The sequence below is a fragment of the Monopterus albus genome, unplaced genomic scaffold (assembly GCF_001952655.1).
Source record: "Monopterus albus unplaced genomic scaffold, M_albus_1.0 scaffold326.1, whole genome shotgun sequence".
NCBI lineage: Eukaryota > Metazoa > Chordata > Actinopteri > Synbranchiformes > Synbranchidae > Monopterus > Monopterus albus.
In genome coordinates this window covers 270,333-282,377 of record NW_018128206.1, presented here as the reverse complement: position 1 = coordinate 282,377, position 12,045 = coordinate 270,333, and the positions used below count along the sequence as shown (strand labels likewise).

Here is a 12,045-nt window from a genome sequence, read left to right as displayed (position 1 = left end):
ATTTTTTTAGTATATTACTTGTGTGGTGTAGAAGAGAATTATCTATGTAGAGATATGCTTGCAAACCAATGATGGTAAGATGATGTCATGGGGTAGGACTGGATAAGTCTGACTTCTTCCTACTCCATTCAAACATGTACTAGGTATAAGCAAATTGATATTGGATTAGCATTTGTTGGATATGTGTAAAATTATGTGTGTTGACATATCAACTGTCTTTACATGCTTGAAAGAATAAATAAATCAAATCAAATCAAATCAGTTCATGTCACTGCAACATTTATGTGTATATGATGTTCGTTATGCTCTCAGTTAGAATATGATTCCCTAATCCTCTTCTGCATAAACCCCCAGTACCCCAGCTTCTTAAAAATATAAGCCCCATGCAATGAGACAGGTATTTACAGTTAAAGCAGCATGTGAGTTCTGTCCTCCCCCCGCTGCTGCCAAGGTCATGACAGAAGTTAAAATTGCCCTTGAGAACTATGGGAAATTAGGCATGGTTGCAGGTGGCAGCTGTTTGGAGTGTGTCCACACCTTTGGCGGCCCACAGGTGATACGTAGGCACAAGAAGTGTTAGGTGCTAATTCACAGGCCCATATGGGTGTGAGTGGGAGGCAAGGGAGACATGGAGACTCTTAGGGCTTGTGTAAGGTCTCAGAGATGTGGTTCCTTTGTGAAACCCTGAGGATTCTCCCTCTGCTGCTGTTTTTCCATTTCCTTTACAGCAAACCTAAAGGTTCTTTAGCGCTTTTTGAAAGTATAGGAGAGTTAGTAGAGTCTTACACATTCTACACACATGCTCCTTCCTCAGTTGTCTTTCGCATGCTGTGCAGAAAATATAACCATTGCAAAACAAACAAAAAAAAAGTCAAAGAAACACACAGAGCTAGTCTTTGCACACGGGGTTGCTGAAGGTCAGAGGTAACAGTGTGGTTGGAGAAACACAAGTCACATTATTACATCTACACAGAAACAGGGACAAACACACGAGCAGACAGGAATCAAACAGAACCTACCGACAGCTTGCCATCATCCTCTGGTGCCCCAGCATTCGTCTTCTCATCCAACACAAAGAGAAGGAAAAGTAAAAAGGGGAGAGGGAGAGAAAACAGGACATAGATGTGAAGCATGCCGCACGCAAGCACGCAGACAAAATGAAAAAACAATAGAGAGAGACATTACAGCACAGTTACAGTGACTGTGATGACTGACTGCGGTTTAAGTGGAAAAGACTTGAGGCACAGATTCCTGCCTACTGTCTCAGTCACAAGCAGCGCAAGATTAGACTGTGTCTAAACTCCTTTTCCTGGAATTCTTTCTAAAATGTCATTTCAGTTTTACTCATATCAGTCAAAGATGTCAGCTGGCATCACAATGTCTGGCACATCTCTGTAGAAGTAGGGCAGATTAATGGTGAAGAGAGACAGCAGAAACCAGACAAACACACTCAGAGGCTTTGCCATGCGGGGCCAGCACTGCTAGCTTTAAAGTGAAAACTTTCCCTCTGAGATGAGAGCGGCTGCCAGATCCTGCCACAGTCACTCCAGTCCTTTATAATCACTCAATTCTCTGCCTTCGTTCTCAGCAGGCATTTCTGGCGTGTGCAGTACTCGGACTATTTTTGAAACAAAAGCCTTTGATCAGCCGCCTGACTGCGTTGCCCTCGCTTCATCTCCAAGAACGTGTTTGCGTGTTAAGTCACTCAGGGGCCTCTGTTTCCAACTACAAGGGAACAAACACAAAGCTTTTGTTCAGATCTTAGCATGGGTTGTGTTTCACAGCCTACACTTTTCAGACAGAAATATGTCGAATGTGAAGGCACCGTGATAAAGCACACGAGTCTGATCTTGTGTTAAAAACTATACCTTCACACTTGTCAACCTAGTGATTCATCTGCATTGTACTGAATGACGTGAAAGCTTCTGTGGGTGATTTTGTGCCTCTTTTTTGTTGATTACATAAAAATGATTAACTTTCCAAATGAAATCAAATTTATTTTCACTCAGAATGACGTTTTCATTGGAGCTGGTTTCATTTGCAGTCACTGTGATTGTCAGCACTCAGTTTGTCCCATCGCTTCTATTTAACAGCTCATAATTTACCATATATTGACTTTGCTACTGTATAGTAACAGAGTAATTACAGAAATGTGGGTGCGAAAAAAGTGAACAGAAGATGAGCTAATCCTTAAATTTTCCACAGAGCTATGCAACTATAACTTTTGTTATTCCTCATTTCATACATCTCCCTGTACACTGGAGGTATAATTATTCTATTTCACTCCCTATCACCCTCCTCAAAGTTGAGTCAGGAGGGTTAGGGGAGAAGAGGTGAGCACGCCAAATAGAGATTACACTGTGGGTCGCTCATTAAGCCAGCGTTAAATATTATGACTAATAATCTCACAGGGAGATTAGAATGTTCTCTGGAGCCTGTGTGTTCTCTCATACCAGCAGCTCTGCCTTCCAGGTCTTACATAGTGTCACATCAGGATCGTTCTTGGAAGCGGATCAGCTGAGAGAGATAAATGTCCTTCTGCAGCCGTACCCATGTACTGACATGAAGAGAGTGACATCATGCAAGAATGCTTCTGCTTTCACTTCTCTAATTGCCCACAGCTTAACGAGGGACAGTCACAGGAATCTGAGCACAGTGGTCAAAGTCCTGACGTTCAAACATGAGCAGCGAGTTATTAAGTCTTCTCGTGTGCAATCTGAGAGCACAGAAAGGGTCTGTTTCTGGAAGGATGATTTACATTTCCTTTTATACTTTTAAGCCAAATTACAGAAGAGAATAATACCTTCTTTTACCCTCTGCAGTTTGATGGTGAAGTTCGATTAAATCCATCATAGGCATGCTTGAGCCTTCAAATCTTTAATATCCCCTACATATATTATAAAACATGAAAACAGCAACCAGCAGTACATTTGATAAATCACTTTTCACATCACTTTCGCCTAGTTTCTTTTTCAGGGCTGCTTGGTTTTCTGAGAGTTCAAATCCAATTCCAAAACCTAAATGTGGATCAAATGGAAGCAGGGACCATCAATGAGGATACTCACACTTGGTCTGATTATGTTTCGACTGGTCCATTACCTTATTCTGAATGATGCTGTAGTACACCACTACAGCATGAAATTAAGGCTCCAAAACTCCACTTGCATCACTCAAGGGCTTGGGGATTATTACAAGTAGTGCACTGACAGAATCACCACGCAAACACAGGGAGAAAGTTCAACAAGGAAATTCCTGAAATACAAACTATCAAAGTGTCCTCATTTCAGCATCCAACCTGTTATCATCCTTTTCATAACCATGTGGAAATCAATGTAACACACACTTTGGGGTAAATAAGCCAGACTGCTATTTTTTGTTGTTCACAAATCAGCATTACAACAAAGGTGCCGACATACCGATTCAGGCTTTGAGGGCAAACACCAATCTAAAAAGCAGTTTTTAAAGATTTAAAATGTGCAAGTCAAGCAGTGAAATCAATTTCTAACGACAAACGGGCCCTTTACGATTCATTTTAATGGATGTCACAAGGATATGTGGAGAAGAATAAGGTGCACAAGCCAGGATTTGAGCCAGACAGACAGAGCCAAAGTTACATAACAGTAGATGTAGCATCTCTTGCATGATAAAGCCTTCGGTAGTAGACAGCATCTGTCAGCCTGTATGTAAAGATCTGTGAAAACCACACTGTTTAGCAAACGTGAAAAGCTGCAGGTGTTTGCCTCCACATGCTTAACGTTGGCAGCCTGTCGGTCAGGGCATGACACCCTTTGAGATTTGTCCATCTAGATCCAAAGTGGTAGAACTAAACTGTTGAACAGTGGGACTGCACAGTATCTCTCCCTGTCCCTCGCTTCCCAGTTTCCCTGAGACAATAATGATGATTTTTAAGGAGAGGAGGGAAAGGATGCACAAGTCAAGAAGCCATCTATTTGCTAATTAGTAACCCCTTTATTTCTCTAACAAGCAGAACTAATTACAGGAGGTGCTATGATGCTGATTTCCCACAAGGCAATGCTCACCAGGACTAGGTCCAAATCACTTTCCTATGAACCAATCAGAATAGGGAAGCAAAATGTGCTGTGTCATTTTTACAAGTGGATGTAATCACCCAAATCAGGCACAAGTGTGTTTTTGACATTTTCCTGGGTGAATGCATTGTACTGTAGTAAACTTAGTTTTCTTAGTGAATTTGAAATAACAATAATGTTCCATTTGCTGTTTATTCGCTCATTTGCCAGTTTGAATTTAGATTGTGCAATGTAATGTTCTTGCTGAGTAAATACAAGAGGTGGAACAATGACCTCCTGCAAGCCTGATCACATCTGTACAGTAGTTTGTTGCTGCTGTCAGATCAGAGCTGGTTTTGATCTGTAGATGGAGTAAACAACACGAAGCTGCACCAGATTCTTTGTTTTTGAGACTGTAGCAAACAATGAACACATCTTCTGGAAGCCTGCAGCATGTAGCTGGGTTCTTTATTCTGGTTTAGATATGACTGGTCCCATTGTGCCGTCTTTATGAAAGATTTCTGTGCGATTCCCAACAGGGGCAGACAGACTAAACTCGATCCCCGACACTGGTCCAAACCCAGCTGTCCTTTGTGCAACTAAAGCTTTCTGACAGGTGAATGCTAAAATGGCTGGACTTGCACCATATCACCCTCAATATTTTTACTATTACTGTGCCTTTAACAATATAAAATCAAGAGACCAATGGTTAGCTGGTTAGTTCCTCACAGCAAGAAGGTTCCAGGTTCGAGCCCCGGCCGAACCAGGGCCTTTCAGTGCGGAGTTGGCATGTTCGCCCTGTGCCTGCATGGATTCTCTCCGGGTACTCCGGCTTCCTCCCACAGTCCAAAGACATGCAGCTTAGGTTGATTGGTGACTCTAAACTGCCCATAGGAGTGAGTGTGATTGTTTGTCTACATGTCAGCCCTGTGACAGACCGGCGACCTGTCTGGGGTGGACCCTGCCTCTCGCCCCACGTCAGCTGGGATTGGCTCCAGCGCCCACGCGACCCTTGTTAGGATAAGATATAGATAATGGATGGATGGACATGGACATCACTTGTCTACACTGTGGCATCCGCAGCACTTTCTAGCTTTCTCAGTATTGCTCTAGCAGCCCTGTTTATTCCACCATACACTGGTGGTGTGTGATTTTATTTGTGTATTTCTCCAGCAAGCAGGCCTTATCAATATTAATGCATTATGCACAGAGGACATTATGAAGAGCCTCACATTTAATAACATGTTGTGAAAATCCAGTTGTGTATATCCAGACAAAGACAGAGCCACCAGAACCTGATAGGTAGAGACATCCGGCAGTATTTGTATTCCAGCTGCCCACCAACATGAACTGAAAGCATGACACATGTTGCATTAGGTTCACATTGCTGCACATTGAAATAAACTCAAAATAAACTGCAGTGCCCATGTTCATCATAATGACAGAGCACATCGCCCGGTGCAGTGGTGTGACTCACTGATGCGCTTTTAATAATTTTTGGAAACAGCACAGAGGAATAATATATATCAGGACAGCGACTATTACTTTATGGCACCTCATGCACATAATCCTAACCACAGGCATTAGCAGCAGGTCAGGTGACAGTCGCCTCCTGTATGTGGAAGATGGTGGAGGAAGCTTCCAGCTCGCCAGTCAGGTGGGCCTGTGACAGTATGTCTAGTACAAAGTCGTAATAGTGCCCCTTCAGGTCATCTCAGTGGGCTTGAGCAGGAATAGGACTGGGTTAAGGGCCGGCCTCCTCCATGAGTGATGGACATAACAAGAGGTAACCCTTTAAGATGAGAATAGAGGAGGAGGTGCAGAGTCATGGAGTGTTTCCTAATTAGCTCATTAGAGACCGTCTGGTTGCAATCACTTCCATTTGAGGAGTTTACCATCTTAAATTAGGTTTAAAATTCTGTGGTTATGTTCGTGATGCCAGGTCTGTAGACAACTGTGAGATCTATGCACCAGCATTTTGCACGTTGCAGACATCATCACCCTGGAATTCACTATCTACAGGTATTACTGTGTACAAACCACAACTCAGAGCTGATGCAGCTTAGCGAGGCTGATTACGGGGGTCAAACCCCCCCCACCCGAGGAAGGAGTTCAGTAAGACCCACGAGTCCTCGACCACCTCCAACCATATGCACCGTTTCCATCTCGCTGGGTTGTGTGTGTCATTTCATAAACCCACAAGACAGGGATTCTGGTGCCCTTCTCATGATGCTTTTACAGTGAGTTATATTAGCTTACTCGAGCCCGCTTTCAAAAATAGCCCGTGATCAATAAGGCTTTCAGTTTCTTGAAAGCCTCAACATTTCACCTTCAGGCTCTCCCTCAGAAAAAAGAAGAAGAAAGCAGTCTCTCCTTTCATGTTATCAAAAAGGGGCAGACATTACTATAACTGGATATATTTATGTCATGACCTTCAGCATTTCTACTAATTTAATCAAACATTACAAAGATCATAGTCAAACTTAGGATCCTAAGGTCATAAAACTATGATCTAAAACTGAACCAAGGTTCAAACAGTGGAAAAATCAAAGAGACATGTCTCCAGTGAAGACAGCTGTTAAAGCTGGAGCCAGAGTTATTCAGGCTGTCTAGTCCAAATAAAAACACACTCATTAAGCATTAAAGACAAACAGTCTGATGAACTGGGCCTACTGACATCCTCTGTGTGGGCCATAAAATGCAGCGACTTTGAACGATCCAGCAGTTTGTGTCTTCGCCTTTTGCCCAGTGTTAGATTAAGGCAGCCCCTTTGTCTAATCTACAGGAAACCACCTGTGGGATGACTTGTCTCAACCCTTACAGCTTAACCTCAAATGTGGAGAAGTCCTGAACTAAAGAGACCCTGAAATACACATCAGCAAACATGAAAGCACAAACAATCCTGACAAGGATGTGAAAAGGTTGTTTGCCTACAACAGGTCACATTAGGCTTACTGTTACCTGACCTCTTTCCTTGAGCTATTCACAAGACATTATGGGAAACTCTTGGGGCTAAGAGGAAGACTGACACCACCACAGTTAACAAGAAACGGGACAGAACGCTGCAGTCACTTCAAGTCTGAGTGCTGAAGAGCAGCGAGGCCGAGGAGGCGCTGTCCATGGTGCTGCACGTTGTGTTCAGTGCAACCGGAGCTGAACAGGAAACAGACATTAACAGCCACAGCTAGTCTGAACAAGGCAAAGTGTCAGACAGGTAGATGGAATGTTGTATTCATAGCCTAGACCGGTGGTCAGCACCTGGCAGACCCCAAGAGGTTTCTATCTGGACAGCAAAGTGTTTTGCATTAAAATAATCATTATTTACACACGTTTTAAACAGGTGCAGCATTGTCAATTTGGTTGCTGCATGAAACAGAAAAAAACCCCATAAATGTCCTCGCAGAGTCCTCCACTGCTCAAAGACGTGTGAAGAAGAGATTTGGGGGCAATAAAAAGTCATCCAGTGAGGGGAGGGGGATGTCAAGCAGCACCTAAACACTGCTGCTGAAACACTGCTAGGTGATGAACAAAAAGATGATCAGTTGTGAGACTAAGATCAGAAACCAGACATCTTATCTTTGAGGAATTCCATCATTTTCTCTGGGACAGGCCTACATTCATTTTACAAAAAAAAACTTTATGTAGGTCTTTTTCAGAACCTGTTAAAAAATAACAATCTATAGCCTAATTAACAGAAGGAGAAAGATTTTTATCAAGATTTCTAATTTTCTAATGTTAAACGTGTCTGCATAACTGAACATGAAATAGTCTGGACATCGACTCGACAGCACGTTGCATGTATGGGCCTCCTGGAACTTGAGTCGGTGGCCGGTGGCCTAGACGGGCAGCCAACACACCAGTCAGAGCTAGTCACGTCATGTACACATCTATGAACTGGACCAACCCAATGTATCTGCACTGAATGTATAGCACTATGAGCACCGGTTTACTTTACTGTTGAAAGCAGACGATGCTGTGCTTCTGATAATTACACCATAATAAGCGACAGGGTGACCTTCAGCCATTCACAACTCTGAGGAGGCAGTGAAGAGCCACAGCCCACTCTGAAAAGAATGGAGGGGGAGGCCAAACTGTACAATAACCAACTAAGGGCAATATAAAAAGCAGCCACCTGCACCAGTGATGCAACTGAGAACTTCACTAGCACAGCTACTGCCACCCAGTGCAATTTAACTGAAGAAAAGCAGGGTCCCAGCGACGGCACAGCCAAGAGAGCGCACGGAATAATAGGAGACAATGGAAATGAAACAGTGAAAGAAGCAACTCAGGCTCAATCCGCCCGCTGTCTAAACCTGTTTTGATTGGTCCGTTACTTTATTCTGAATGATGCTGTCGTCTCTGTGGACTGGTCAAACAGCCCAACAACAAGGTAGAACCTCGAAAATAAGAAAAACTAATTACTGATGCTACAGAAGCACTTTATTGTCCTTAGACAAGGAGATACAGCTGGAGCAGATGATAAAACTTGGACTCCTCATCGTCACGGTGAGATCAAAGTCACAAGCTTTCCATTTTTAAACGACCGGACTCTGGCTCTATTGTTGCTGGCTGAGCTTATGTGTGTGTGTGGGGAGGTGCTGTACATCTTTGCAGAGGTGTGTGTGCATATGATCTACACCAAAGCCCATATGCACAAAGACAGCTCTGCTGAGCTTTTACAAATAAATTTCAACTGATAATGTAGATATCTAACATCAGTAAAGCTATTTCCTCTCTGCTTTCCTTCAGGTCAAACAGAGCTTCTGTGTTGGGTAGTTTCCACCTATTCCTCAGTAATGAAACACACAAGTGGTTTGGACGTCCACCCATTTTTCATTTACGTCAACCAAGGTCACATCTACAACTTCTCTTTTAAAAGGATTCCAACATGAATGCTTGCAGTGCAAATCACGAACAAGGGCGAGCACTGTACAGAAGATAACCTGAAAAGAAATTCAGTTTTTTAAATTTCAGTCATAGCAGCCCCGACCCTGACATTCCTGCAGAGAAAGCTGAGGCCAGTTTCTGGGTATTGTACAAAACACACTCTGTATTTCAACCGGATTTCCTCGAAATTAGCTTGACACCTGCTTTCATTATCCACTCAAGCCCAAAGAAGCAACCTGAAACAGATGTTTATAAATCGGCAGGAGTTCAGCGGTGCACATCTGGATTTTGTGGAAAATTAACTTGACATCCATCATAATGGAAGATAATCCCAGAAGATGTCACACACAGCTACAACAAACAGCTCGAGCTCATGCAGTGCTGCCTGCACAGGAGCATTGGATCAGGGATAAAAATGATAAACAGCCCAACGAGCAGCACTGTGTGTGTGAACTTCACTGTACACCTGTGCTGATGCCGTACAGTAAAGGTCCAAATCCACAGGGAGGAAACACAGTCCGCTCCCTGCACAGAACCTGCTTTGTAAGTGACCTGTGAAGCACAATCTGATGGAAGATCTCGCCTCCGTGATGCTATTTATAGCTTGGTAATGCATCAGAGGTCGCACCTTCCATCTCAGCAGAACTAACATCTGCCTCGATATACGCTGGCTTATCCAGCACTGCCGACAGCAGGCAACTGATGTTGTGGCAGGATCTATACAGTACATACCAACCTGCCGACTCCATCTCAGAGATCTGAGTTTTTGTTCCACTCCCTTTCTTTTTATGTCCAATGATTCATTTGATTTGCTCAGTGTGACATCACACCCAGGACGATTTAATGTAATGGGTTAGCATAGTAAAAATGTAGCTTTAATTCGTGTTCGCTGTCTTTTCAAATGCAGCCATACCCTTACTTTAAAATGACAGAATAAGTAATAAGAGTTTTGGTCACAATGATCATGACGAGTAGTGGGGGGGGAGGGGGGTTTACAGCACATAAAGTGCCACCTTATCTGATCTGTCTGACCCAGTATGCAACCAGTCAGTCCATCAGCCATGACACCTTTAAAAATAAACACAAGGTTTTGAAACAATAAAAAAATGTGACAACAGTTGCTTAAAGGAAAAGTGTAAAAAAAGAGAAATGCTACTGTGATTAAGACGCCAGCATTGATTGGCTCAGCTTAAAGGGCCATTTCTGCCACAGAGAAACAGGAGAAATGGTTGGAGTAATGATTGTTTCAGTGGGGTACCACGGGCATGCAAAGCCAACTCTGCTACACACAGATCTGTTGCTTCTCCAGTACAGAGTGGCTGAGGCAGAGAAAAGCTCTGCTCCTCCATCTTGTGCCCCCATCATCATTCAAGCTTGTGAGTTGCAGGTAGGAGCCTCCTGCGCTGTTGTGACCTTGAACTGTCTCTGCACAGAGTGCATGGTGGATGGATGGGTTCAGATGGGGTGGAAACGTCATCAGGCCCTGGGTGACCTCCTTCAGCTCCCCAACACATAATGTGCTCAGTAACCAGAGCTGTGTGCACGAGCCCAAGTGGACTTTGCCCCTTAAAGTAACCAACCACACCACTAGACTAAGAAGCTTAACCAACAGAATGTGCAGCGATACAATAAAATGAACATCAGTAGCTCAAGGCCTATCCTCAAAGGCGTCGTTATGATTTTAAAGAGAAGAATCTAAAACGCAGCCACAGTCTGCAGACGATGGCAGAGGTGGGACGACTGAGGCAAAGTGCCCTTAAGATTAACCAGAGGCTAATTGCTCATTACAGTAGGTAAACAAAGGTATTAGGAACCAATCAGGGCAGAACTAACAGGCAAATACCGTACTTCCTTCCTTCCAACATTTGTTAAACTTGTAAACCTTGTGTTGTGCACTGCAGTCAATCGTCTGTTTAAATGTAAACTTACTGGTTGAGATACACATCCACCAAAAGGAAAACTGTGATTATGAATATTTTTATATTACAATGGATCAGAGGCGACAACTCTACAGAGAACTGGCGTCCATTTTCCAAAAGCTCTAAAAACCAAATGAATGCTACTGTCTCATATTTTTATTTTGATACTACTTCCTGTCCCCAGCTCACCCCGACTCCCAGGAACTTTATCTCATCACCCAGATTGGTTTCACCTGCTTCTCATTAATGACAACTGGTTACAATAGCATATAGCAGCTTCTCACCCTGTGGGAAGCTGACAGATCGTTCTAACTCCTGTTCAGACTTTCCAGCATTTTACCTGTTGCTGTGATTCCAGCTCTGACCCCAGATTTCCGTTTGACCATCGAGTTTTGCCTAGCCATCTATTTCTGCTCGTGTTTTTGTGTGTATGGACTATCGGACTCCCCTCTCTGACCTCTCATTTGTGGATCCCTCGGCTGTGTAAGTTTGCTGGCTCTGACCCTGGACTGTATTATCAACCTGAGTGTGTTTCGAGTTTAAGTAGTTTTCTGTATCGTTTAGTTACCAGTGCTCTTGTTAAAGAGACAGTGTTTCACTTATCCTCGTCTGGCTCTATAATTGAGTTCCCCCGTGACATCATCGGCAGCTTTACGTGCCGATCCTGACAGCTACAAAAGTTTAAAACCGGTCTCCGGCGTCCCCAAATGAGCAAAAAAAGTAGGGCAAGAGAAGTTCACGTTCCACCTACGTGTGACTTATTCTGGTAGCTGAGGTTCTGCAACTTTGTGTCAAGTTATATGTGGTTATAAAGTCATGCAATTTATGAGGAGTTCAAAACTGCAGGTGCAGGTCTTGAACTTCCTGTGCCCCAAGAAACCCTCCATCAGTGGACTGAACGACTACAGACCTGTCACCCTGACATCTGTAGTTATGAAGTCCTTTGAAAGACTGGTGTTGGCCCACGTGAAAGACATCGTAGACCCCCTGCTAGACCCTCTGCAGTTTGCCTACTGGGCAAACAGGTCAGTGGATGATGCAGTCAACATGGCACTGCATTACTTCCTGTAACACCTCGACTCCTCAGGGACCTATGCACGGGCCCTCTTTGTGGACTTCAGCTCAGCGTTCAACACCATCATCCCAGACATCCTCCACTCCAAACTGACCCAGCTCACTGTGCCTGCCCCCACCTGTCAGTGGATTACTAG

General features: G+C 43.7%; 1 protein-coding gene across 10 annotated transcripts in view; it reads right to left on the bottom strand.

Annotated features, from left to right (window-relative positions):
- LOC109974253 (sodium/potassium/calcium exchanger 2) overlaps window positions 1-12,045 on the bottom strand; it is a 43,754-nt gene that overhangs the window by 26,237 nt on the left and 5,472 nt on the right. For 7 of the 10 annotated variants that reach the window (XM_020624358.1, XM_020624354.1, XM_020624353.1 and 4 more), the window contains one exon: window positions 1,020-1,067. The exons of 1 other annotated variant lie outside the window; for it this stretch is intronic. In XM_020624358.1, the coding sequence (XP_020480014.1) occupies window positions 1,020-1,067 (48 nt within the window). The remainder of the gene's footprint in view (window positions 1-1,019; window positions 1,068-12,045) is intronic. 2 more of the 10 variants (XM_020624357.1, XM_020624362.1) reach the window with 1 other exon arrangement.